General features: G+C 50.8%; 1 protein-coding gene across 3 annotated transcripts in view; it reads left to right on the top strand.

Moving 5' to 3' along the window:
- Positions 1–21,944, top strand: part of FAM184B (family with sequence similarity 184 member B) — a 63,279-nt gene that overhangs the window by 33,052 nt on the left and 8,283 nt on the right. For 2 of the 3 annotated variants that reach the window (XM_074274191.1, XM_074274194.1), the window contains exons 6-11: positions 4,856–4,966; positions 15,881–15,987; positions 16,793–16,904; positions 18,070–18,282; positions 18,801–18,954; positions 19,522–19,634. In XM_074274191.1, the coding sequence (XP_074130292.1) occupies positions 4,856–4,966; positions 15,881–15,987; positions 16,793–16,904; positions 18,070–18,282; positions 18,801–18,954; positions 19,522–19,634 (810 nt within the window). The remainder of the gene's footprint in view (positions 1–4,855; positions 4,967–15,880; positions 15,988–16,792; positions 16,905–18,069; positions 18,283–18,800; positions 18,955–19,521; positions 19,635–21,944) is intronic. The other variant, XM_074274193.1, reaches the window with a different exon arrangement.

Raw genomic sequence — 21,944 nt, 5'->3', positions numbered from 1 at the left:
AAATGGCCTCCGTTCTCCCCCTTGTTCCACAGGCATTATCTCCCGGCCACCTTGAGTTTGGGACTGGCACCCGTGTGTCCTTTTAGAAGGATCTTCATCAGGAAGGGGATTGTGGGTGGTTGGCCCCAGGGCAGGTTGCCTTTCTATGTCCTAAAGAATTCTAGCTAATTCTGAATGGGAGAATGACACCTTTTTATATGATCCTAGAATGGGGAACTTATGGGGACTTGTGGAAATCATCTAAATTGATAAGAAGCCCAAAGAGAGCTTCTTAGCATGCACGTATATACACACATGTGTGTTCTCTCTCCGACAGATTGGGCTGTGAAGAAACAGATTGTCCTATCTAGATTTATTCAACAATTTAAAAGAAAATAGCATTATTCAGCTCAGCCTAAAATGACCTTGAAGATTTGGAAGAAAGTTGGGAAATCTCCTATTTAGGTGAAGAGTAAGAAAGACAAAGGTGGCCAGGTCACGAGGAAACTGAAATTACTCCAAATCCAGGGCTTCCCCCACTGGTCCCTACTGCTTGTGTAACGTCAAATTAAGCAATCATTTTCGTATTCCTACCTGACAGGTATAGGCTTTTGTTCTCTGGAACCAGCTTTTGAAATCTCTCCTTTTAAGGGTTGTGTAATATGTTGATTGGTTTTCTATCATCCCCATATTTAGGGATTTTTAAAATAAATTTTTTATTAAAGCTTTTTATTTTCAAAATATATGGATGAATTCGACATTAGCTCTTGCAAAACCTTGTGTTCCAATTCTCCCCACAACCTCCCCTAGATGGCAAGCAGGCCATTATATGTTAAACATGGTGGAAATATATGATAAATCCAATATATGCAGACAGATTTATATAGTTATCTTGCTGCACAAGAAAAATTGGATCAAAATGGAAAAAAGAATGAGAAAGGAAACAAAATGCAAGCAAACAACAACAGAGAGGGTGAGAACGCTGTGTTGTGGTCCACACTCAGCTACCACAAGCCTCTCTCTGGGTGTAGATGGCTCCCTTGGTCACTGAACAATTGGAACTAGTTTGAATCCTCTCATTGTTGAAGAGCCACGTCCGTCTTGATCGTGGAATAATCTTGTTGTTGCCGTGGACACTGAGGATCACACGTTTTAGAGTTTGAATAGACTAACTTAGAGATCGATCATCAAGACCAGACTTTCACCTTACACATAAAGAGCAACTGATTGACTTGGTTAAGGTGACACAGAGCACAAGATCCAGTGAGCCCTTCCTTGATTAGCTAGAAGCCCCCTCCCATAGGGATTCAGTTTTTAAGATCAGTGTTCAGTGGGGTAAGCTGACACAGAGTGAATTAAAATGTCTATATCTGCAGTCTTGCATCGTCATAATTTGATGTCTAGAAACAGATGTGTAAAACACTCGAGCCAGAAGCCATCACCTTAGACCTAGAGGTTGTCTCCTTGCAGAGGGGAGGAAATTGGGCACAAAGGGGCGACCAACAGAGCCAGGCTCCGTGCCCGTCATCTCAGGTCCCCTTTTGCCCCTCTGAGCTGCATCTTCCCCCCACAAATAGGTCTCATCTTTGAGGTTTGAATGCTCATCCAGTCTTGTGTTGAAGCGGGGAGCAGACAGAGGAGAGGCAGGCCCAGGAATGGGGCAACCTCGCTTGTTTCTAGCTGGGCCGTTCATTTATTCCCTTGGGATTGGTCGAGCGCTGCCCATGTACAAGGTGCTGGATGCTCTGAAGGGCCCTGGGGAGGAGGAGGTTGGAGCCCTCTCCTCATGGAGAATATAATTTAATTGGGAAGGTAAAAAGCAAACCCTGAAAAACCATTATTGAAGACGGGACTTTGTAAGTACCGGGGAAATGGGACAAGGGAAATCGCTCTTACTGGGGCCCAGTCCCCTGAGTCCCAGTCTTCCCTTTAAGGTGGGAGTGGAAAGGGCCCGGATCAGAAGACGTCGTCCAACGTGCTGCCCAGTGCTAGGGTTCCATAAAATACCCTGGGTTCTGCTGCTTTCCTGCCCCTCTCCCCCATTCGCTCCCTTTTAACAAGGACTCATTTCCACAGCACCTTCCTGACGGGGTCCCGGGAGCAAACGCAAGCTGTTTCTGTTTCATAGGTGAGCAGACGGGCACAGAGAGGTCTGACTTAGCTGAAATGGCAGGCCTGGTGCGTGGGGGGCAGAGCTGTGGTCTCTCCTTGCTCTCACATCTGTGACTCTGAGTGGGGGATGCACTCGGTAACCCGTGGGGATCTCCCAGACCTGGAGGTCCGGGTTCCTATCTTGACCTTGACGTCTCTCCTCCTTGGGACGTGGACACTGCTGAATTTCACCTAGATTGAGTAAAGTTCAGAACCTTCCAAAATCTTCAAGGACATTTTAGGCTGAGTTCAATAAAAGTTATTGAATAATAATATAGATTATTCATTGTCATTCATATTCATCATAATCATAATTAATAAATCTAGACAGAGCAGTCTGTTTATTCACAGTCAGCTGGTAGAAAGAGCACAAGCGTCTATCTGTCTGTCTGTAGGTACGTGTGTACGTACGGATGACTGATGGGCTCCCACAACAAATGGCTGGAGGGAATCCCAAACTCCTGCCAAGTTTTCTAACATCAAAAAGTTCTCTGAACCAACTCCTCTGCCCCACGCTCCTGGAAAATTCAATTTCAAGCTTTTCCCCAGAGGGCATCTGCCATGGCTAGTTCCTGTGATTGATTCCCATTGTATCATGGGAAGTTTGGTACCGAAAGTAAAAATAGAAAGTCATTTTCTGAGGTTACTGATCTTTTCTCAGAATGACTTTTAATTTCTCTTTGTCACTCGCGTGAATATGCTCAGGCAGAGTTTGAGAGTATTTATATCTATAGCAAGATGGGTTTTAAATAACCTGTGGAGAAAAAATTCAAAATATTAGCTGAGGACTTATTTTGAGAGTTATCTGAGAAGAGCAACCATTCCTTCAACGCTTTTGGAAACATGGTGCATTCCGTTTGCCCCTCGGAGGGAAGTGCTATTTTCATCATTATTCTTCAGATGAAGAAAATGGGGGACATGAAGAGTGAGTGGGGGCCCGGGATCCCGCAGCTCGGGGCTCCAAAGCTGAACGCCAACCTTGGTTGACTCCAGATCAGTGTTTTGTCAGTGTCCAGCCGTATCATGTTGGGACTCTGGTTTCCCAGAGATCTTTGGGGGCTTTCTAGGGCAGTGCTGCTTGGCCTTGGAGTTAAAGTCCCAGAGGGCCTGGCTCTGCCCTTCCTGAGTCTTCCTCATGATTTGTGAATAATTCATTGCTGTCTGTGGCTCTTAGTTTTTTTTCTGTGAAGTAGGGATAATAGTGGCGTCTGTACAAGGTGCTTAATGGTATTTGTGAAGTTCTGGTCGTCTCTCACTTGTAATCCTTCTCTGGGAGGAGATTTCTTTTCTCTGTGAATCTTTTTCTCTGTCCTCTTCTTCCCCTCCAAAAGTATGGGATTGCTGGACTTGAGAATCCACGTATTCTCCTTGGCCCAATCCAGAACTGACTTTCCAGACTCTTCTTCTTTTATCCTCCCAGAGAATGGGCGTGGAATAACTCAGGGGCTTGTGGGAAAAAATACTTCAACCAATGAACTTGCTCCTTTTAAAGGTTGTGTAAACTCCTATTCATATGTAAACTCCTCCTCAGAAGTTCAAAGGGGTAAACTCCCCTTAAAGGCCGGAACCAGAAGGTGTGAACTAGAGAATTGTTAAGTACCAATTTAGCTCTTAGTAAGAACCTAACATCTCATTATCTCATTAGCACTTAGTAAGAACCTAACAGTATTGACTGAGCACCTACTGTGTGCCAGTCTTTGTGCTCAGCACTGGGGATGCAGGAAGAGGCAGAAGGCAGTTCTGGCCCTGGAGGAGCTGACAACCAGCAAACAAATATGATGGGGCTGTCTGTGATAAGTAGGAAATCATAAGCAGAGAGAAGGCCCTGAAAGTAAGAGGGGCTGGAAAGCCTTCCAGGGAAGGGGATTTAGCTGCAACTTAAAGGAAGCAAGTTGATGAAGCTGGGGGGTGGGCACAGGGCACAGGGGACGGTCAGAGGAAACACTTTTTTCTTATCCCTCAGCTCCATCTTCCCATGGTCCTGGGGTTCATCCTGTTCCTCACCCGCAGCGAGCGTTCCTGCGTGATTTGTCTTAGGGTAAAAATGGCTCCCAGTTTGCTTCAGGTTCCTTGAGGACTCTGGTAGGGCCGTCTGACTTTTGGGGGGCAGGAATGTCATCTCTCTTTAGAACAGGCGTTCCTTGATGGTCTGAGGGTTCCGCTCCCTTAGTGAGCAGAGGAGGAGGCTTTGGGGTGGGGATGGGAGGAGATGGCTCGGGTTCTGCATTTCCTTGAGTCCTTTTAGCTCCTGACTATTAACTGGCATCATGATGGAAGCCGTCTCATTGACTTGGCGTATTTTTCATTAGCTCGGCCTCCTCTCAGTCCCGCAGCTTGCCGGCCCTGTCACCCCCGTGGCCCTTGTGCTTTTGTGCTCCCAGCAGCCTTACCTGGACACCTCAGCCTGTCACCTGAATCTCCCATGTGGCCCTGGGCCTCTGCCCTTAGAAGGGACAATGGAAAGGGCCCTGAGCGTGAATGTTGTCGCTCTGTCACTCTCTTCCAGTGTCTGCCTGTGGAAGCTAGTTCACCACGCAGGCCTCGGTTTCTGGTCTGTAACATGGGAGGGTTGGCTCAGATGACTTTCAGGGTGGTCCCTCCCAGCTCTCCATCTAGGGTCCCATGGCCTGGGGGGCTGTAGCAGAGCAGGCCTCCCGGCGCCTTTTCCACGCTCTTTGGCCTTGTTCCTGTACCTTCCTGCCTGAATGATTTAATTCCTGTTTAGGAGGTCCAAAAGCAGTTGGAGGAAATGAAGAAGAAATCTGAGAATGAAATGAAACGCCTGGAAGAAGAGAAAGCCGCCCTGAACATGAAGCTTCAGGATTCTTTGCTTGAGGTGAGCTCTCCCCAGGACAGGGAGGGGATGATGTCAGCGGGGCCCGAGGCCCGACTCTTGTGCCTGGGTCAGCAAGTTCCTTAAGCTTGGGGTCTCCGGGTCCTCACCCACAGAGCACGATCCCTGACGTGAAAAGCAGAACCAGGGAAATCAATACACACAAGGCCCAAAAACAAGGGCAGCTGGGAAAGGTGGAGGAGACAGACTGATCCAAGGCTGGTCCCGGACCACACTGGGTCCTACCTCACAACCGTGGGACCAATTTCTTTCCCCTAAAAACCGGGGACTGGGAAGTAGCACTTCTGAATTTGCTATTCCATTGTTGACTTCTCTTCTCCAAAAGTTTGTATGATGAGCCTTAGCTGTTGGGCAGGATTTTTTAACCTAGAGTCCAGGAACTTATTTTTAAAAAGATTTTGATAACTATATTTTGACATTTAGCTTTCCTTTTTTATTCTGGTACTATTTTATGCATTCAAAACTATTATTTTAAGAAGGAGTCCTTGACACAAAAAAAGATTAAGAACTCTGCATTAAAGGATTTTAATTTGATTTGATTTATTCAGTATCCTTTCCCCCTCCCCTTTTATCCATTGTAGCAAATCCATTTAGAGGTAGAATGGCACTCTGAGAGTCATGGAATTAACCAATCCAGGCTAAATTTCTAAGTCTATTTTACATTAAATATGATTTTAAATGAGGCCTTTGTTTAAGGTAAAAGGCAAAGACATGGCCTCAGGCAAGGTCTATACATCCATGGGGTTTCTGTTGGGCACAGGGGGCTCTTTCAGTATAAATCTGCACAGTCACAAGGGATGAGTCTGTCTCTGGGCATTGGACTTAGCCCAGAACTGGACAAATGCCTCTAGTATCCATAGGACATGGAGCCCAGGTCTAGACTCTTATTTCCTTGCCTTAAAGTACCCAGCTCCCACTGAGCCTCATCTCTTTCCATTGTCCCCATTTGGGAACTCTTCTCCTTAGATAACTTAAAAAAAACCCAAAAAACAAAAAAGCTTTATTTTGGGGTTTTATTTTTACATTACAGATATTTGTAGATTGATGAGAGGTCTTTTGTACAAAGCAAAATTAGTAATACAGGACTTCATTTGAAAATATATGCAGTACTCAGGATCTGTAGTGCTTCTTGTTTTTTTTTTTTTTTTTTTTTTTTTTTTTTTGTTATTTGTTTGTTTTTTTGCATTATTTTAAAAATCAATAGGAATCTTATTTTCTCTTTCCTACCACAATCCCAATCCCATTGGGGAAAAAAGAGAAAGAAAAACAAATTCTTTGTAAGAAATATGGGTAGTTAAGCAAAACTGATTTCTTCATGATCTCCATGCAAAACACACAGATGGACACCTCCTACTGTTGTAAGGGTTAAAAAGCCTCTGGGAGCAAGGAATGCCGCTCAAAGCATGTGGGAGGACCTGAGGGATGAGAGGTTCAGAGGCGCCAGGTGAGTCCTGCGTGGAGGTGGGGCATAGCCCAGGAGGCGGCGTCTGGCCCCAGGTATCATGTCTCCCTCCTTAGTGCTCTCAAAGCCTAGCTCGCCTCTCTTTCTTTTTGGGCCAATCCCGTTATGACCTGCCCGTCCTGGTTCCCAGAGGACCTCCCCTTCCCCCCATCCTCAGTGGGGTATAAATATGTGCTCTCTAAGAATAAAGTTCTCTTTCACTTCTCCCCTACCTCCTGGTGGTCTGTCTCTGTGGGATCTGGGTTGGTGCCTGAAGATGGGTAAGTGTGGCCTAGCCATGCCGTCGATGGCCGGGCATTAAGAGTAGCTCTAAGGGGAGCTACCAGGTTAGAGTTGTCCATAGGGGCGTAACAATACTGCACCTTAAATCCATCAGCTCTTTGTCAGGAGATGAGTTATATGTGTTTCGTCATCACACGTCTTCTGTAATTGTGGATATCAATCATTACTATGTCTTTGTATTGCTGTGGCATCTTTCTGGTATTCATTTTTAATATATTGATGCATTAATATACTTTTTTTGGTTCTACTCACTTCACTCTCAGTTGATACAATCTCCCATATCTCTCTGAAATTTATTTTCTCATTTCTCAAATACCACCGTAATTCCATGACATTCTTATACCACGGCTTATCCAACTGTTCTTCAGTTGATTGGCGTTCCTTTAGTTTCCTATCCACTACAAACACTTAGGTTTTTTAATCTTTGAGAGGTATGAGGTACAGGTTTAACAGAGGGGAGAACCTACTTTCCCCAATGGTTATATTCATTCACAGCTCTACTCATTGGGCATCTATGTGCCTCTTTCCCCATAACTTCTTCTACATTTATCTCTTTCCCTTTCTTTTTTTTCCCAGGTGGCAAAGGGTGTGAGGTAGAATCTGTTTGATTTGGAGCATTTTTTAGGTGGCAACATAGAGCCTGGATTTCCTTCCTTCAGGGCTGTCTATTTGTAGACTTATAACTCTTTATATGCCACATAAGTCTTTAGACCATTTATCAATAGGAAATAGCTCTTGTTCTTATAAATTTGAATCATTTCTATGTGTGTCTTAGAAATGAATCTTTTATCAGAAAAATTTACTTTGAAGATTTTTTTCCCTTTTAATTTTAGCTTTATTGGATTTCTGTGCAAAATTTAAATTCTATATATTTAAAATGATCTACTTTATGCTATTTGGTCATGAACTTTCTTGTAATTATAGATATATAGTATATAATCCCCCCCGCCATGTTTCTCAGTTTATTTAGGATCTGACCTTTTATAGATAATTCATATAGATATATATATCCATTTGAAACTCATCTTGAAATAAGATGAAATGTTGCTGTAATTAAAATTTCTTCCATACCGCTGTCCATTTTTGACAACAATTCTTGTCTAATTGTGAGTCTTTATTCCAATAGTTAGGGTTTTTGTATTTACTTAGTTTTAAAGTTCTAGAAGCATTTGCTTCTATTTTTTGTACCTAATCTGTCTGACTGATGGGTCTATTTTGTTGTTGTTCAGTTACTTTCAGTCATGTCCAACTCTGCATGACCCCATTTGGGGTTTTCTTGGCAGAGATACTGGATTTTGCTGGGTTGCCATTTCCTTCTCCAGCCCATTTTAGAGATGAGGGAACTGAGGTAGACAGGATGAAGTGTCATGCCCAGGATCACACGGCTAGTCAGTGTCTAGGATCCCATTTGACCTTAAGGAGATGAGTCTTCCTGACTCCAGGCCTGGCACTCTATGACACCTCGTGGCCCTGATTTATTTTCTAACTGTACCAAATTGTTTTGAAAATGACTGCTTTGCAGTATTACCTGAGATACGGTACTTTTAGATCAAACCCTTTGTCTCACGCTTCTTTTCATTATTTTATTTAAGATTTTTGACCTTTTTTTTTGCCTTTATATAAATTTAATTATAATTTTCTTATTTAGTTCTACAAGTAATGGTTTGGTAGTTGATTGGTAAGGCATTGAATAGTTAAGTTAAATTGATATTATTGTTATTTTTATTATATTGACTCATCCTATCCACATATAACTAATATTTTCTAATTGTTTCTGTTTCTGTAAATAGTGATTCATAGTATTATTACATTGTTCATGTATGTATCTTGGTAGGTAGGCTCCCAAGTATCATATATATGTAGTAATGATTTTAAATGAAATTTCTTTTTCTTTGTTTCCTTCCCGGGTTTTAGTAGTGGTAGAAATACTGATAATTTGTGTGGATTTATTTTATATTCATTAAGTTTGTTGGAGTTATGGTTTCCATTAGTCTGTAGTTCTCTCTTTAGAATTCTGGAAATTCACCATTTTATCGTCAGAATGTTGAGGCTGGTGCTCATCACCTCCTCAGGCCCAGCTCTCCGGGCTCCAGACAAACTCATGGGGCTAAGATGCTTGGCGGGAGGACGGTCTCCCCAGTTCCCGGATTACATTTGTGAATTTAAGCACTAACAGAGTGCCAAAGTTCAGATGCCCGAGGGCCCAGGAGAGGTGCTTTAAGCATTAAAGCTGCCACGGGGAGGAAGTTAGGCTTTTTCCGTTTGGACTCAGAGAGGAATAGTGGCTGGCAAAAAAGTAGCAGAAAGTCCTAATAATTGGAACTGTCAGAAGTGGAACAGGGGGATGGCTTCCCTTTCCTTGGAGAGGTCTTCAGTGGTTGGGTATATTATGGGGGGACTGTCTTCGTGTATAGTCTGGACTAGATGGTTGCTCAGGGCCCTTCCCATCTCTCCAGTGCTGAGATTCTGTGGTCACAAGAGTCTTCTAAAGTCCAGAAACTCTTATTTTATTAACACATAAACCCAATCAAATAATGAAAGTAGATAAACCAATACCAATGGGACTGGTCGAAAATCTCTCTAGTGTTAAGTTTAGAAAACAGATAGTAAAAAGTTATTATCTAAGACTATTCCTAGAATTCTATGCTTTTCTCCCTTAAAAGGACAGTTACTTCTGGGCCAAGATGACCCCTCGTTAAGAGACAGGGATGCTTAACGGTTAGCCTGGTGATCAGAGCCCTAGGAGCAGAACTGATACCTGTGGTATCTCTGTGGGATGTTACTGGTAGAACTGACAGGGATGGAAAGTGACTGGGAAAAGATAAAGAGGGATGGGGGCTTAGAAGTCAGGACTCCTGGGGGAGCCTGGCCTGAGAGAGAAGAGAGAGACTTTGGGCCAGGTTGAGAGGGGGAGAAGACCTGAAAGAAAGACCTGTCAACAACTAAGAAAAAGGAAGGCCCAGTTCTCACTGGATTGGGCAGGATCAAGGCTGCCTGCTAGAACCTGGAAAACTTGTATGTTTTTTCCTTGTTTTTTCCATATAGGTTTGTTTCCACACAAGCTTATTTTTTTAAAAAGGCTCCAAGAGCCCCCAGTGGCTCACGTCCAAACACGTTTAACCCCTGCGAGGAAAGTGGACGCTTGAGGCTGGCCCCAACCCTGAAGAAGGAAGGAAGGGGACTTTGTTCCCGATAGGATGGAAACTCCTTTGGGGCAGAAACTTGCCTTTTTGCCTCACATCTCCATGGTCTAGCACAGCTTTGGGCACACAGCAGGTGCCCAATAAATGCTTGCTGATAAAATTGCTTAAAAACTATACTTGTGATTTCATTTATGCAAAGATGGGAAGGACTTCCTGGGGCAGGAAGTCTGGCCCTTGCAACTTTTGCAGCCTTAGAAAATCGCCGGGGAGTGGGGGATGATGCTGACTCTTTATCAAGAAGGCATTAGGAGCACAAGAATCAGAGCCCCCGCAGAACTTTAATCGAAGAGGAAGCCGGACCCCATGCTCAGAGAAAAACTAAGGGCAGAGTCCCAGAAGGAAAAGCAACGAAGCTGTTCCCTCTGTCTTCCTGACCCCTTTCCTCCCCCTCTGCTAATGAAATATCTACCAGGCATAGATTTAGAATTAGATTACAGAGGGGGACACTGAGGCTCAGCTGGACTGCAGTGCCCCAGCGGAGATACAGAAGCAGCTCTGTAGCCATCGTCCCCCCAGCCAAAGCGGCTGCTTAAATCTATAAATGACCTGAGCCTTTAATCAGCAGCATCCCTGTTCTCCTATTTTTGTGATCCATCGACACTCCGATCTGCATATTTATAACCTGTATATTTATATCATATCTGTGTATTTATACCAGGTGACTCACGGGGCTGCCATGCGGGCGGGGAGTTTGCTTGTGGGTCTCCCAGTCACTTAAGATAATTGGGACATTTCTGGTTTCTTTGGCTATCCCTCTCTCCCCCCCCCCAGATTACTTCTAATAACCGATATGAACAGGCAGACATGGGCCTTGCCAGCTCCAGGGCCCCGACTCGGTTTCTACATTATGAAAGATGGCGAGTCATCAGGGCAGGCAGTAATTTGTGAGATGTGGTCCTTTACTCACCTCCTTTGTAAGGAACGGTTCCTAAGATGATTCAGACCTGAAAGGAGGTCTTTAATATACCCCTGACATTTTTCATATGAGGAAATAAGGCCATGAGATTGTGGGGGACCCATGGTTAGGGGGTACCAAAAATGGCAGCGAGAACCAGAATTCGGACCCTCCGCTCTCTCGGTCACTGGGACTCATGATAAATGTTCTTGCCTTTGTTCCTCGATAGCTCTTTGTCAGCTTCTTTGTCTCTCAGAACTTCATGGTCCATTTTTGCCCCGGCTCAGAGGTCTGTAGTATGTCTGCGCCTTCACCGAGTTATTCTCGTTGCTTTTCACTTTTAATTCTCCTAAATACCCTTCATCTCCCCTGCCCCCAAATGGGACAGAGACAACTCGGCAGTCATCACGGTACTGCACACAGAAGGTGCTTAATAGGTGTACCATCACGTCTGTTAGCATGTATTTGGTATCGCAGAGAGAACTTGCCTCTGAGGTAGGAAAACCCGGGTTCAAATCCTGCCTTTGATGCAGCAGCTGTGTGACCCTGGGCCATTCCCTCGACCTTTCCTAGGTCCCTACAAAAGCTGCAGAGACAGGGACTGCCCTGAGAGAGAGCTTCCTCCCTGCTGGGCTCCCGACCCCCTGCCCCAGTGACCGCTGCATGCCAGCCCATGGAGAGTCAAAACCAGCTCCCCACGGCTTCTTCTCTTGCAGAGGGCTGGGGCTTGATGTCCTACATCGGAGCCATTGCTCATCTGGACCCACAGCTCTGGCTCGGGTTTTAGAAGCGAAATCCTGATTCCTCTTCATTTTACAGACAAAGAGGCAGAAAACTGCAAATTGGATCTAAAATGAAAGCGAGTCACTGAAGCGAGAACTGTGTCTATTAATTTCCAAGGCTTTTGTCTTTTCCTTTCCTCTCCTTCCCCTCCCCACCTTCTCCACAGAAATCTGGAGTTTGGGAAAAGCATCACCTTGGCAACTAACAATCAGAGCCAGAAAATGGCACTGTCAGGGCTCTGGCGCAGGAGGCACGTGGGGCACGGAGACACTGGTACATGCCATATACCCCTCTCCACCTCAGCGTGGTTAATGCAGATGAATACAGTGATGGGCCTACTGTGTGCCGGGTACTGGGCCTCTTGTGTGTCAGGCATTAGGCCTATTGTGTGCCAGGTGCTGGGAGGTGCTTTTCTATGTTACCTCCTCTCACAAAAAGCTTGGATGGCAGGGGCTAGTATTCTTGCTCCACATTTTGAAGTTGGGGAAACCGAGGCAGGCGGAGGAAAGGGGCTTACGCGGGGTCACCCAGTGAGGGAGTGCCACAAGGTGAAGTCGTCTCCCCGACCTGGCCCAGCTGTCAGTGTCAGAAATCTGAACTTGTGGCCTGAACCAGATGACGTCTCATTGGGAAATATTTGACAAAATGTATAAGAATATAACAGCCCGGGAAATGTTCATTCTAAGGCAGCACGCAGCGGCTGTCCCAGCTGCCTCTGGAAAATGTTGTCGTCGTCTGGAGCACTTTCTTTAAAAGCGGAGTCACCCAGGGCAGCTACTCGAGGGCACGACCGGGAGAGTGAAGGGAGCGGGTCCCCCACCATGTGGGTCACCTCATCAGTCATCAGTCCCTTGGGAGAGGCCAGCACCGCCCGAGCCCTGAGGACGCCCGGGCCAGAAGCAGGGCCCTGCCCTCAGGAGCTTCCCTTCCGTCCCACCCAGACGGGGACACAGCACAACGCGCAGTGGTCCAGGCTCTCCGCAGGGTGGATGAGCCTCCGAGGGACGGCTCAAGTGAGCAAGGAGCCCATTCTAGATGTGAGGGACAGCCAGGGAAAATACCTGGAGGTGAGAGAAAAGGGAAACCTCCGAGTGGCTGCACTGCCGAGTACAGGGAGGCAGAGAGAGGCCAGAAGATGTGAGGAGAACATGAGGGCTTTCTGTTTGGTTCTGGAGGCAGCGAGGGGGGTTGCTGGGGGCGCCGCCTCAGGAGGGTCCTTTTCCAGTCTTAGGGCAATCAATTGTTCCACACTTGGCTCCTGCTGTCGCTTCCTGAACTGTATGTGGGGGCCTCCTTGGAAGACAAGGGGGTGTGGCGCGCCTGTCTCTGAATCCTCACCACTTTTGTGTGATCCACAGTTACGGCTTTAGGGCAGATTTTGCAGGAAGTGTTCCCTTGACAGCTCGAGTTTTCTTGGAGATTTCGTTTTCCCTGTCCTCTTTTCTTCCATTTCTGCTCATTGCTCTCCCCTCTCCCTGCTCTTTGGACTTGTGCTTCAGTGGAGTGCTTCTCCCTTCTTTACTTTTCACTCTCCTTTCCCCATAACCATTTTTCCTTGCTTTTCTTTGGGATCCTTTTGAGGCTGCCTCCTGTTCACTCTTTCAGACCTGTACCCGAAGTAATCCCTTACATGTATTCCTTATTTCCTATTCACAAGAGCTCCTCCCTGCGGGGCTGACGATTTCCTCTACCTTCTTTAAGTCTGAATTTTACCTCTGAGGCTCATGGTCTGAGTCACGGACAGCCCTGGGTGCTATTTTGAGCGACATGTTCATCTTGGGGCTACTCATGGTAAAACCCGGCAAGTGTCCCCGCCGCGGCGATCTGGGAGGTGGGGCTCGTCATCTCGCCTCGGCTCATCGAAGATCTGATGTTTTTCAATCTTAATGCAAAGTCGGGAGCAGGGAAGAGGATGCTAAGGTCTCCCCAAGCATCGACTCTCACCAGTTATGTTCAGGCACTAACACTCTACAAAGACTTTCTCAGAAATATTAACCACACAGAATAATTGTTGAAATGGAGGGTTTGGCCAGTTCCACTCATGCAGTGATGAAGAGAGCGTCTGCATCCAGAGGACGGACCCTGGGAACAGAGGGTGGAACACAACACAGCTTTCTCACCCTCTCTGCTGTGATTTGCTTCATTGTGTTTTCTGTTTTTCTTTTCCTTCCTTCTTGATCTGATTTTTCTTATGCAGCAAGAGAACTGCATAAATAGGTAGACATATAGTGGATTTAACATCTAATTTAACATATTTGACATGTATTGGACTACCTGCCATCTAGAGGAGGGGAAAAGTTGGCACAGAAGGTTTTACAAGGGTCGATGTTCAAAAAATTACCCATGCATATGCTTTGTAAATGAATAAATTTATTAATCTAAAAAAAAAATGAAGGGTTTGGGATCAAGAAATAGAAATCCACCATGCTTCTGTCAGGAAATGGGTAGCATTCAGCCCTCTGGAATCCCGTGGGTCATTTTGTGTGGTTCAGAGATCTTAACTCCTTCCAAGTGGTTGGTTTTTACAGCAGTGTTGTTATAAATTGTGCTCCTCATTCCCCTCGCTCTGCTTTGCATTGGTTCATGCAAATGCCCCCGTCCCTTTTGTAATTTCTTCCTCTCCCTCTCTCTAGCATCTATATTCCCCAGATTTGAGCCAAAATGGCCTCCTTGCCATTCCTGTATATGGCATTCTATTTCCCAGTTACCTTGGAACATTTACCTTGTTTACTCCTGTCAGACAAGCTCAGACGCCACGTTCTCGTGGAGACCTTTCCCAAACTCCCCGTTTGTTCTCCAGCTCCCCACTCCTGAATTACTTTATATTCTACAGATATTTGAGACTTAGTTATCTGTGAACACACTGGGACTCCCCAGTAGAAGGTAGGCTCCTTGAGGGCAGCTTCATTTCCGTCTTCATGTCCGAGGGAGAGCCCGGCCCAGTGCCTGCTGGTAAATGCTCGGGGAATTGAGTAGAATTTTGGAATTCCAAAATGAGTGAAAAATGACACACTGATGATGAAAAAGATGCGAAGAGGGAAGGCAGGTGGGCCCAGAATCGCTGTTTCAGGCTCAGTGTGGCTGCGAGGCCCTGGGGTTACTGAATGGTGGGGACCCAGACCCTTTTGGAATTCATGACCTACCAGCGAAAATGGGTGTTGGGTGTTACACCCTGGCAGTTAGTATTACCAGTCTGCCCTAGGCCCACCAGAGTACCTTGGACCACTGACCTTTGCAGTGTGAACTTCACCCGGCTCGCCTCCTCTGAGGCCTTCAAAGGTCTCTGGCCACAATCTCTTGAATCTATAGCTTAATAACCAGTAGTGCACTCAAGAACAGCCACGTGTAATCTTAAAAGCCTTTATCATACCTCCTCACATAATGCCCTGACTTGTCAGCTCCCTAGTGAACACCTGGTCTGAAGACCCATGTGTTCACTACCAAACCCCTTATCTCTCTGGGCTATCCATCAGCTTGGCTCGGCTACCCCAGGTGAGGGAGCCAGGTTAAAGAGAGCGACTGCTGTCTGCAGTGGGCTTATAAAGGGCCTGTGAGGTCACACACACAGCCAACCAGCGAGAGAGCCGTCACCCATTATGGAGCTATCTCAATGTGGCCAGGATCCCACCCACAGGGAAGTCCTATATCCACAGAGATTACTTCCTGGGGAACTCATATCTCCCTTTGCGCTGTGGCACCGCCCATTTAAAGGGCCCTTACAGTTGGGCTTGTTTAGGTTCACAGGATCATCTGTGCTGCCTTAGACATCATCTAGTACAGGTCCTTTGGTGGGGAGATGGGGGAAAATGAAGTCCAGAGAGCTTGGGATTTGTCCAGACTCTCATGAGAAACCTGGGAAAGACCTGGGATAGCCCTGATTGTAGGTCTCCTAGCTCCAAAGCCAGTCCTCTCAATACTACCCTATGCTGGGGCTCCACCTTCTTCTCGTGGCCTCTACACACTTACTGCTGGAAAGAAATATCAGTGGCCTGGGGCAGAGGTTCTATGGGTCCCTCATCCTTCCTCTCTACATAGAGGAATGGAGTACAAGAATTAAAAAAAAAAATTGAAGAAAAAGTGACTTTTTTTCTCTCTTTTCTCCCTCCTTTCCTTTCTTCTTTTTTCCCTTCATCCCTTCCTTTTTTGCTTCCTTCCTTTCTTGCATTCCTTCCTTCTAATTCTTCCATTTCTCCCTCCCTCCTTCCTTCCTTCCTTCCTCCTTCTTGCCTTCCTGACTTTCCACCTTCCCCTTTTCTTCTTTGTTGCTTTAGGAACAGTGCTTCAAACAGAATGAACTTTCTAAGACACCACCTGAGGGAAGAAAATGCCAAAAGCAGTTGTCAGAAGAAACAGAAACTGGCCCCAAAGAGGAAGAAAGGTAAAGAGGGGCTCGCCCCTCCCCCTGCCAAGGACACTTGGCCTTTAGGTAGCGCCTCGATTTCCCTTTGGCTTTCCCAGCAGTACTGTGAGCTCAGCAGAGATGCTTTGGTTTGCCGAATGAGGACATCGAGACTCCCAGAGGTCAAGGCCTTGTCTTGGATCGTCCCATTAATAAGGACAGAGGCAGCAGATTAAATAAACGAGAACTCTGCCTTGGAAAGTTTGAACATAAAGCCCCAGAGATGGGACCAGCTTCAAGGCATTAATGCTGGGAGCCCTTGGGTCAGTCCTCCGCTCACCAGCTGGTCGGGATCAGCCCCTGTTGCAGGTCAAACTTGGTGCTAGTCCTGGGGAAAGCCCCGACGTGAGGTAGGCCCCCTCAGAGGCATGTCCTATCGGAAAGGTCCGACACGTCACAGATGAGTTAACAAGAAGCCAGGAATACCAATGATACAGCAGCCCCTGCCAGCCTTACGGCGACCCCTGCCAGCCTTCTGCCCCGGTGATGAGCGCCTGACAGGTTCTGGCTTAATCAGGGCCGGGACTCGGCAGCAAAAGGAAGGCCTTTTGGGGCCCAGGCCCAGGGCTGTTTCTGGCCCCTTTCCTTCATGCCTAGAATGCCCTTCCTCCTCGCTGCTGCCACGGGCAGGGTTGAGCCCAAGCACCCCCCTCCACTCCCCAAAGCCAGCGGGTATTGGCTCTGTGTGTGCGAGCGTATGTCTGTGCCCTCACTCCACGCTGCTGTGCTGGGGGGTCTGGAGGACTTTGGGCTCCCGCACAGTCTGATCCCTGTGTCTTTGAAGGCCGGAGAGGCCGTGGAGAGAGCGCCAGCAGCCCCGGCTCCTGAAGGAGGAGGCGTCCCAGACACAGTGGCCCGAAGACTGCCTGGCCCAGAGGGCTGCGCTGCAAGCCCAGGTATCCTGGGCCCAGATGCTGCCCTTTGTGTTGCACTCGGCCAGGGGCAGGGTGGGGAGGGCTCCTGAACCTGTCACTTAAAGCCTCAGTGATGGGGAGGCCCTCCACACCCAACAGGTGCCCTGGGAAGGCCTGGCCCGTCCCTCCCGGAGCCCACATTTTGGCGTTTCGCTTTTGCCCAAGTCCCTGTCTGGGTCCTGGGATCAAACCTGTGGGTCAGGAGCTGGGGGCTTCCCGCTTTAATCTGAGCAAGGTCACGTGACTCAGCAGTCACATGCCTGCTCCGAGCTGGGTATAATCAGGACCCAGGACATCTCCTGCTCCGAGTCCACTGTTTCCCCTATGGATCCCTGCTGAGCGCTGCCCTTGCCAAGCCTCAGCCCACGCCCTTCTGTCTCATCCTTCCCAGACCCCCCCACCCCGGCCTGCGGGAAGCCCCGCTCTTGCTCCCTCAGAGCCTGAAGTTGGTAGCGCTTGTCCAGACTGGGGGTTCCCGGGGAGGATGGAAAAGGGGAGAAAACTCCAGTGCCGAGTGCAAAAGTAACTAAATAAAACAGAAAAACTGGCCCATTCCCACTGGGGAAAACCCCCAACGCCATTACAGCCAAAGCGCCCAGCCCCGTTACAAAGCGCCCAGCCCCATTACAAAGCGCTCAGCCCCATTACAAAGCGCTCAGCCCCGTTACAAAGCGCCCAGCCCCGTTACAAGCGCCCAGCCCCGTTACAAAGCGCCCAGCCCCATTACAAAGCGCTCAGCCCCGTTACAAAGCGCTCAGCCCCGTTACAAGCGCCCAGCCCCGTTACAAAGCGCCCAGCCCCGTTACAAAGCGCCCAGCCCCGTTACAAGCGCCCAGCCCCGTTACAAAGCGCTCAGCCCCGTTACAAGCGCCCAGCCCCATTACAAAGCGCTCAGCCCCGTTACAAAGCGCCCAGCCCCGTTACAAAGCGCCCAGCCCCGTTACAAGCGCCCAGCCCCGTTACAAAGCGCCCAGCCCCGTTACAAAGCGCCCAGCCCCGTTACAAGCGCCCAGCCCCGTTACAAAGCGCTCAGCCCCGTTACAAGCGCCCAGCGCCGTGGCGCCTACCCCTGGCCCAGAGCGGGGGGGGGGGGGGGGGGGGGAGGAAGGGGTGGAGGGGGGGCTGACTCGAGGCCGTATGGTTGGAGCTTTCGCAGATGAAGCAGGCCCTGGAGCAGGCGGCCCACAGCCACCGCGAGGACCTGCAGGAGCTGAAGCAGCGCTCCGACAGGGAGCGTGAGGGCCTTTTCCGGGAGCTCCAGGATCACATCCGGCAGAACCAGGCCGCCAAGGCCCAGCTGGAGGCCTCCCACCAGGAAGCCCTCAAGACGATGGAAGACGCCAAAAGCCAGGAACTGAAGGTAACGTTTCCGTGGTGGCGGGGCCGGCCCGGGATCCTTGGAGCCCAGGGGTCGCGCTCTGGGGTCAGGCCATCAGACCATGTTGGGGTCCTCCCAGAGGTGAACCCTAGAGGTCACCGGGCATGGTTCTGTCACATGGTTCTGCCGACCTGGGAAGCTTTCTCTGCCTCACAGCCTGGCCCTCCGCCTGGGCTTGATCGGTTCCCGGCCCTCCCATGTTGAGGTTCCTTTATTTGCACCGGGCTTATCCTCTCTAGGCTGAACAAGCCCAACTTAACTTCAGAAATGAGAGGTCCCCTGGGCTGCTCGCAGTTTGGGGGACAAAGGTGGGAGGGCAGGGGCAGGCTGGTCTGGACTGCTCGCCTCCTTGGCCTGAGGACCTCTGAGCACTCTGGGAGTCGAGTCTGCCTGGCCACCCTAGGGATGGAGAGGCTCGCGGTCCTGTCCATGCCCGGCCTTAGCATGGCGTCCAGGCCCGGGCCCAGTCAGGAGTCCCCGCCGCCGTGCTTTGCCTGCAGGAGGTCGAGGAGCGCCTGAAGGAGGAGTTTGGCCACACGGTGCAGATGCAGCTTCAGTCCCACCAGCGGGAGCTCCAGGCCCTGGAGGAGAAGGCCAGCAGAGACCTGCAGGGGGAGCGCGAGCGGGCGCAGAAACAGCAGGCTCTTCTGCTGGGTACGCCGGGGGCAGGACGGGCATGGGGGCGGCCTTCTCCTGGGCAGGGACCATCGGCCCCTCTGACCCTCCGGTCCTCAGGCCTGGCGCTTGGTGTAAGGGGGAAGAGGGACTCAGGGAGATGCAGGGGGAGCCGTGGGGGGGGGTTCTGAGACCCCGATGCCAGAGCGGAACTTGAGCAGGGCCCAGAGCACGCTTGGCATGGAGCTCTTGGTAGAACCGGGTGTGTGTGAATGCCCAAATTGGCTGCTCTGTGCAGCAGCACAAAAGTGGGATGCATTGTGTGGGCACCAGCTGCATTATACATGTGTGCCCAGCTGTGTTATGCATGTGTGTGCTCCCGTATAGCTGTGCGTCTGAGCGTGTGCACACGCCTCTAGGCGCTGGGGCAGCTAACCAATAACCCTGAGGCAGGCCTCGGACCCCCAGGAGGAGGCCGAGAAGGGGGCTGGGTCTCAGGCCAAAGAGTGAGGGCCTTTCCGGGTCCCTGGGGGGACGGGCACCAGACCACCTTTCCTTGTGTGCTCGGCCTCTAACCCCACCTGCCCCGGCCTCCATGTCCCCTAGATTCCCTGAGGCTGGAGCTCGCCGAGCAGCACGCGGCCTTCGTGGGCCAAGAGAAGAAAATGGAGGAGCTGGAGGCCGAGCTGAAGAGCCTGAGGGGGCTGAAGAAGCAGCAGGTGAGTGCTCGGGCAGCCGCGGGGCCCCAGGGGCACCCCCCCTCCTGTCTGCCAGCCCTGGCTCCCCTCCCTCCGCCTGCCGCATCCCGTCTGGTTTCTCCCAGTTGCTTCTTGCCCGCACTTCCGAGCGCTCCGGAACAACCTGTCGAGCTCCATCTTGAGAGAGGGCTGTCTCTGGGGAGCGGAGAAGCGTGACCTCGAGAGGAATCGCGAGTGCGGCCCCCAGCGTGAATCCAGCTTTGGCCACGACGGGAGCAGCACGCTGTCCGGGCCCAGGAAGGTGGCGGTCTGTCCCGCCGCACGTGCCCCCCGGGGAGTGCCGTGTCCTGGGCGCAGGTGGGGCCCCATGTTGGAGGAAGGACGTTGATGAGTTGGAGTCACCAGAGAAAGAGGCCCGGGGCCAGGAGAGAGCGGAGGTGCTGCGGAGCGAGGAGCCCTCGAAGGATCGGGGCTGTTTGTCCTGGAGAATGGCTTACGGGGGAAGAACTTCCCAGAGGGCATTGCTGTCCTGGCAGCCGTGGGGCCTCCCAGAGACGGCCCCTGGTGGGGATTATTGTCCAGGAGATTCCTGGCCGGGGACAGGTGGGGCCGGATGGCCAACGCCGTCCTCCGCGGCGCTGAGGATCCCACCTCTCTTGTGGCACGTCACCGGGGCGCTCGAGATGCAAGGACGCAAGGGGAACCGGGAACGGAAAATCGGAAAGTTAGGTAAGCACGGCGCCGATGCTGAGGAGCACACGCAGAAGAAGCGAGAAGTTGGCCAAGTCTGGGGAGCTGGAAGCCCGAGGGGGAGCCAGCGCCAGAACGAGGCGGCCCGGCGCAGATCGGGGCCTTTGAGAGCGCGCGCCTCGGGCAAGAAACACCATGGTCTGGAGGGCGACAGGATTGTAGTTACCAGAGCGCTTGTTCAGGAAACGGGCCAAGCCCCTCTTGGGCAGACCCTTGCATGCAGCCTCCGGACCGGACTCCGCCGCCCCAGCCCAGACCCCACCTGAGCGGCTGTGGATGAGCACCCGGCCGTCTGGGCCCGCGGACTCCCCATGGGCTCGGGGGAAGGACGAGCTCAGCTTTCCTGCCGTCAGGGAGTCCCCGAGAGCGCCCGAGCCGTGTCTGCCCCCCCCCACCTGCCGTCCGCCCTGATGCTGCCCCCTGGAGGCGAGGGGAAGCCAGCCACAGGACGGCCAAGCCCAGCCCTGTCCAGAGTCCGGCGCCCAGCCCGCCCAGTCGGGGGCTTAGCCCGAGCCTGTCCAGGCCCGCGGGCGCTCAGCAGGATCCTCACAGTGTTCCGGGAGAGTTTGCTTCAGGTGCCGATCACCCCTGGAGGCGGATGTTGGGAAAGACTGAAGGCACTTGGAGGGGAGACGGTGCAGACAGACGGGCGGCGCGGGCAGGGAAGCGGTCAGCCGGGACCGAGCGCCTGAGCCACAGCCACGGTGCCCATTGTGGCGGGGGCGTCTGTCCCAGGGCCGACCCCGAGGCTCCGGCCAGCGTCCATGAGGCCAGTTCTGGGACCAGGTTCCCACAGAGGGAAGGCGGGAACTGAGCAAAGGGTGTCGGCGACGGGGTCCCGTTCCAGGAGCCGGTGCGGGTCAGGCTCGTCCTGCTGGCTCCTGGGCAGTAGCAGTGGTGGCGGTGGTATGGTAGTATTTTCGAAACCCCTTTCAGAAGGCTCCCCGGTCTGCGGGACTCGAAGGGACGGGCAGAGCTTGTGGCAGCCTGAGGCCCCGGGGCTCTGACCGGGGAGTGGACGGCCGGTCCCGGCCCGAGTTAGCAGGCTCCCGCCGGGATGAAGACAGAGCCCTCGAGGCCGAGGCCCCGGCGGCAGTTTGGAGTATCGGCTGAAGAGGGGGGTGTTCTTTATTGGCTTCCAGGGCTTGTTCTTGTGGGATGGGGGGGTGACGGTGGACGCGTGCGTTCAGAATGGCCGGTGACTCGGTGGTCGTCCGTTGTCTCAGCCGCTGGCGGAGTGGTGACGGAAGCTTCAGCTGCATCGGGCCCTTAACTAGGGGCTGCCCCAGTGGCCACTCTTCTGGCCTCCCTCTCATTACCTTCCACGCCACAGTGCAGTGAGCCTTAAGTGCCCCCTTTGTGCCACGCGCTGTGCTGGGTGTCGGGGACACAGATAAGAGGAGGACGAGTCCCCGCCCTTCAGAAGCTTCTACTCGACCTCCTTTGCCATCACAGAGGAGAAAACAAAGGGGGAGGAGGCCCTTCGGACACCCTCACAGTCTGGGTTAGACTAGACTGGAAGGCCTGAGACCACATTTGAAGTCAGGCGTCTGTCCACACTCCAAATCCTTCCTGGCTGTG

This window comes from Sminthopsis crassicaudata, chromosome 6 (genome assembly GCF_048593235.1).
Source record: "Sminthopsis crassicaudata isolate SCR6 chromosome 6, ASM4859323v1, whole genome shotgun sequence".
Lineage (NCBI taxonomy): Eukaryota > Metazoa > Chordata > Mammalia > Dasyuromorphia > Dasyuridae > Sminthopsis > Sminthopsis crassicaudata.
The sequence above is the reverse complement of the archived record's forward strand: the minus strand, read 5'-3'. Positions and strand labels throughout refer to the sequence as shown.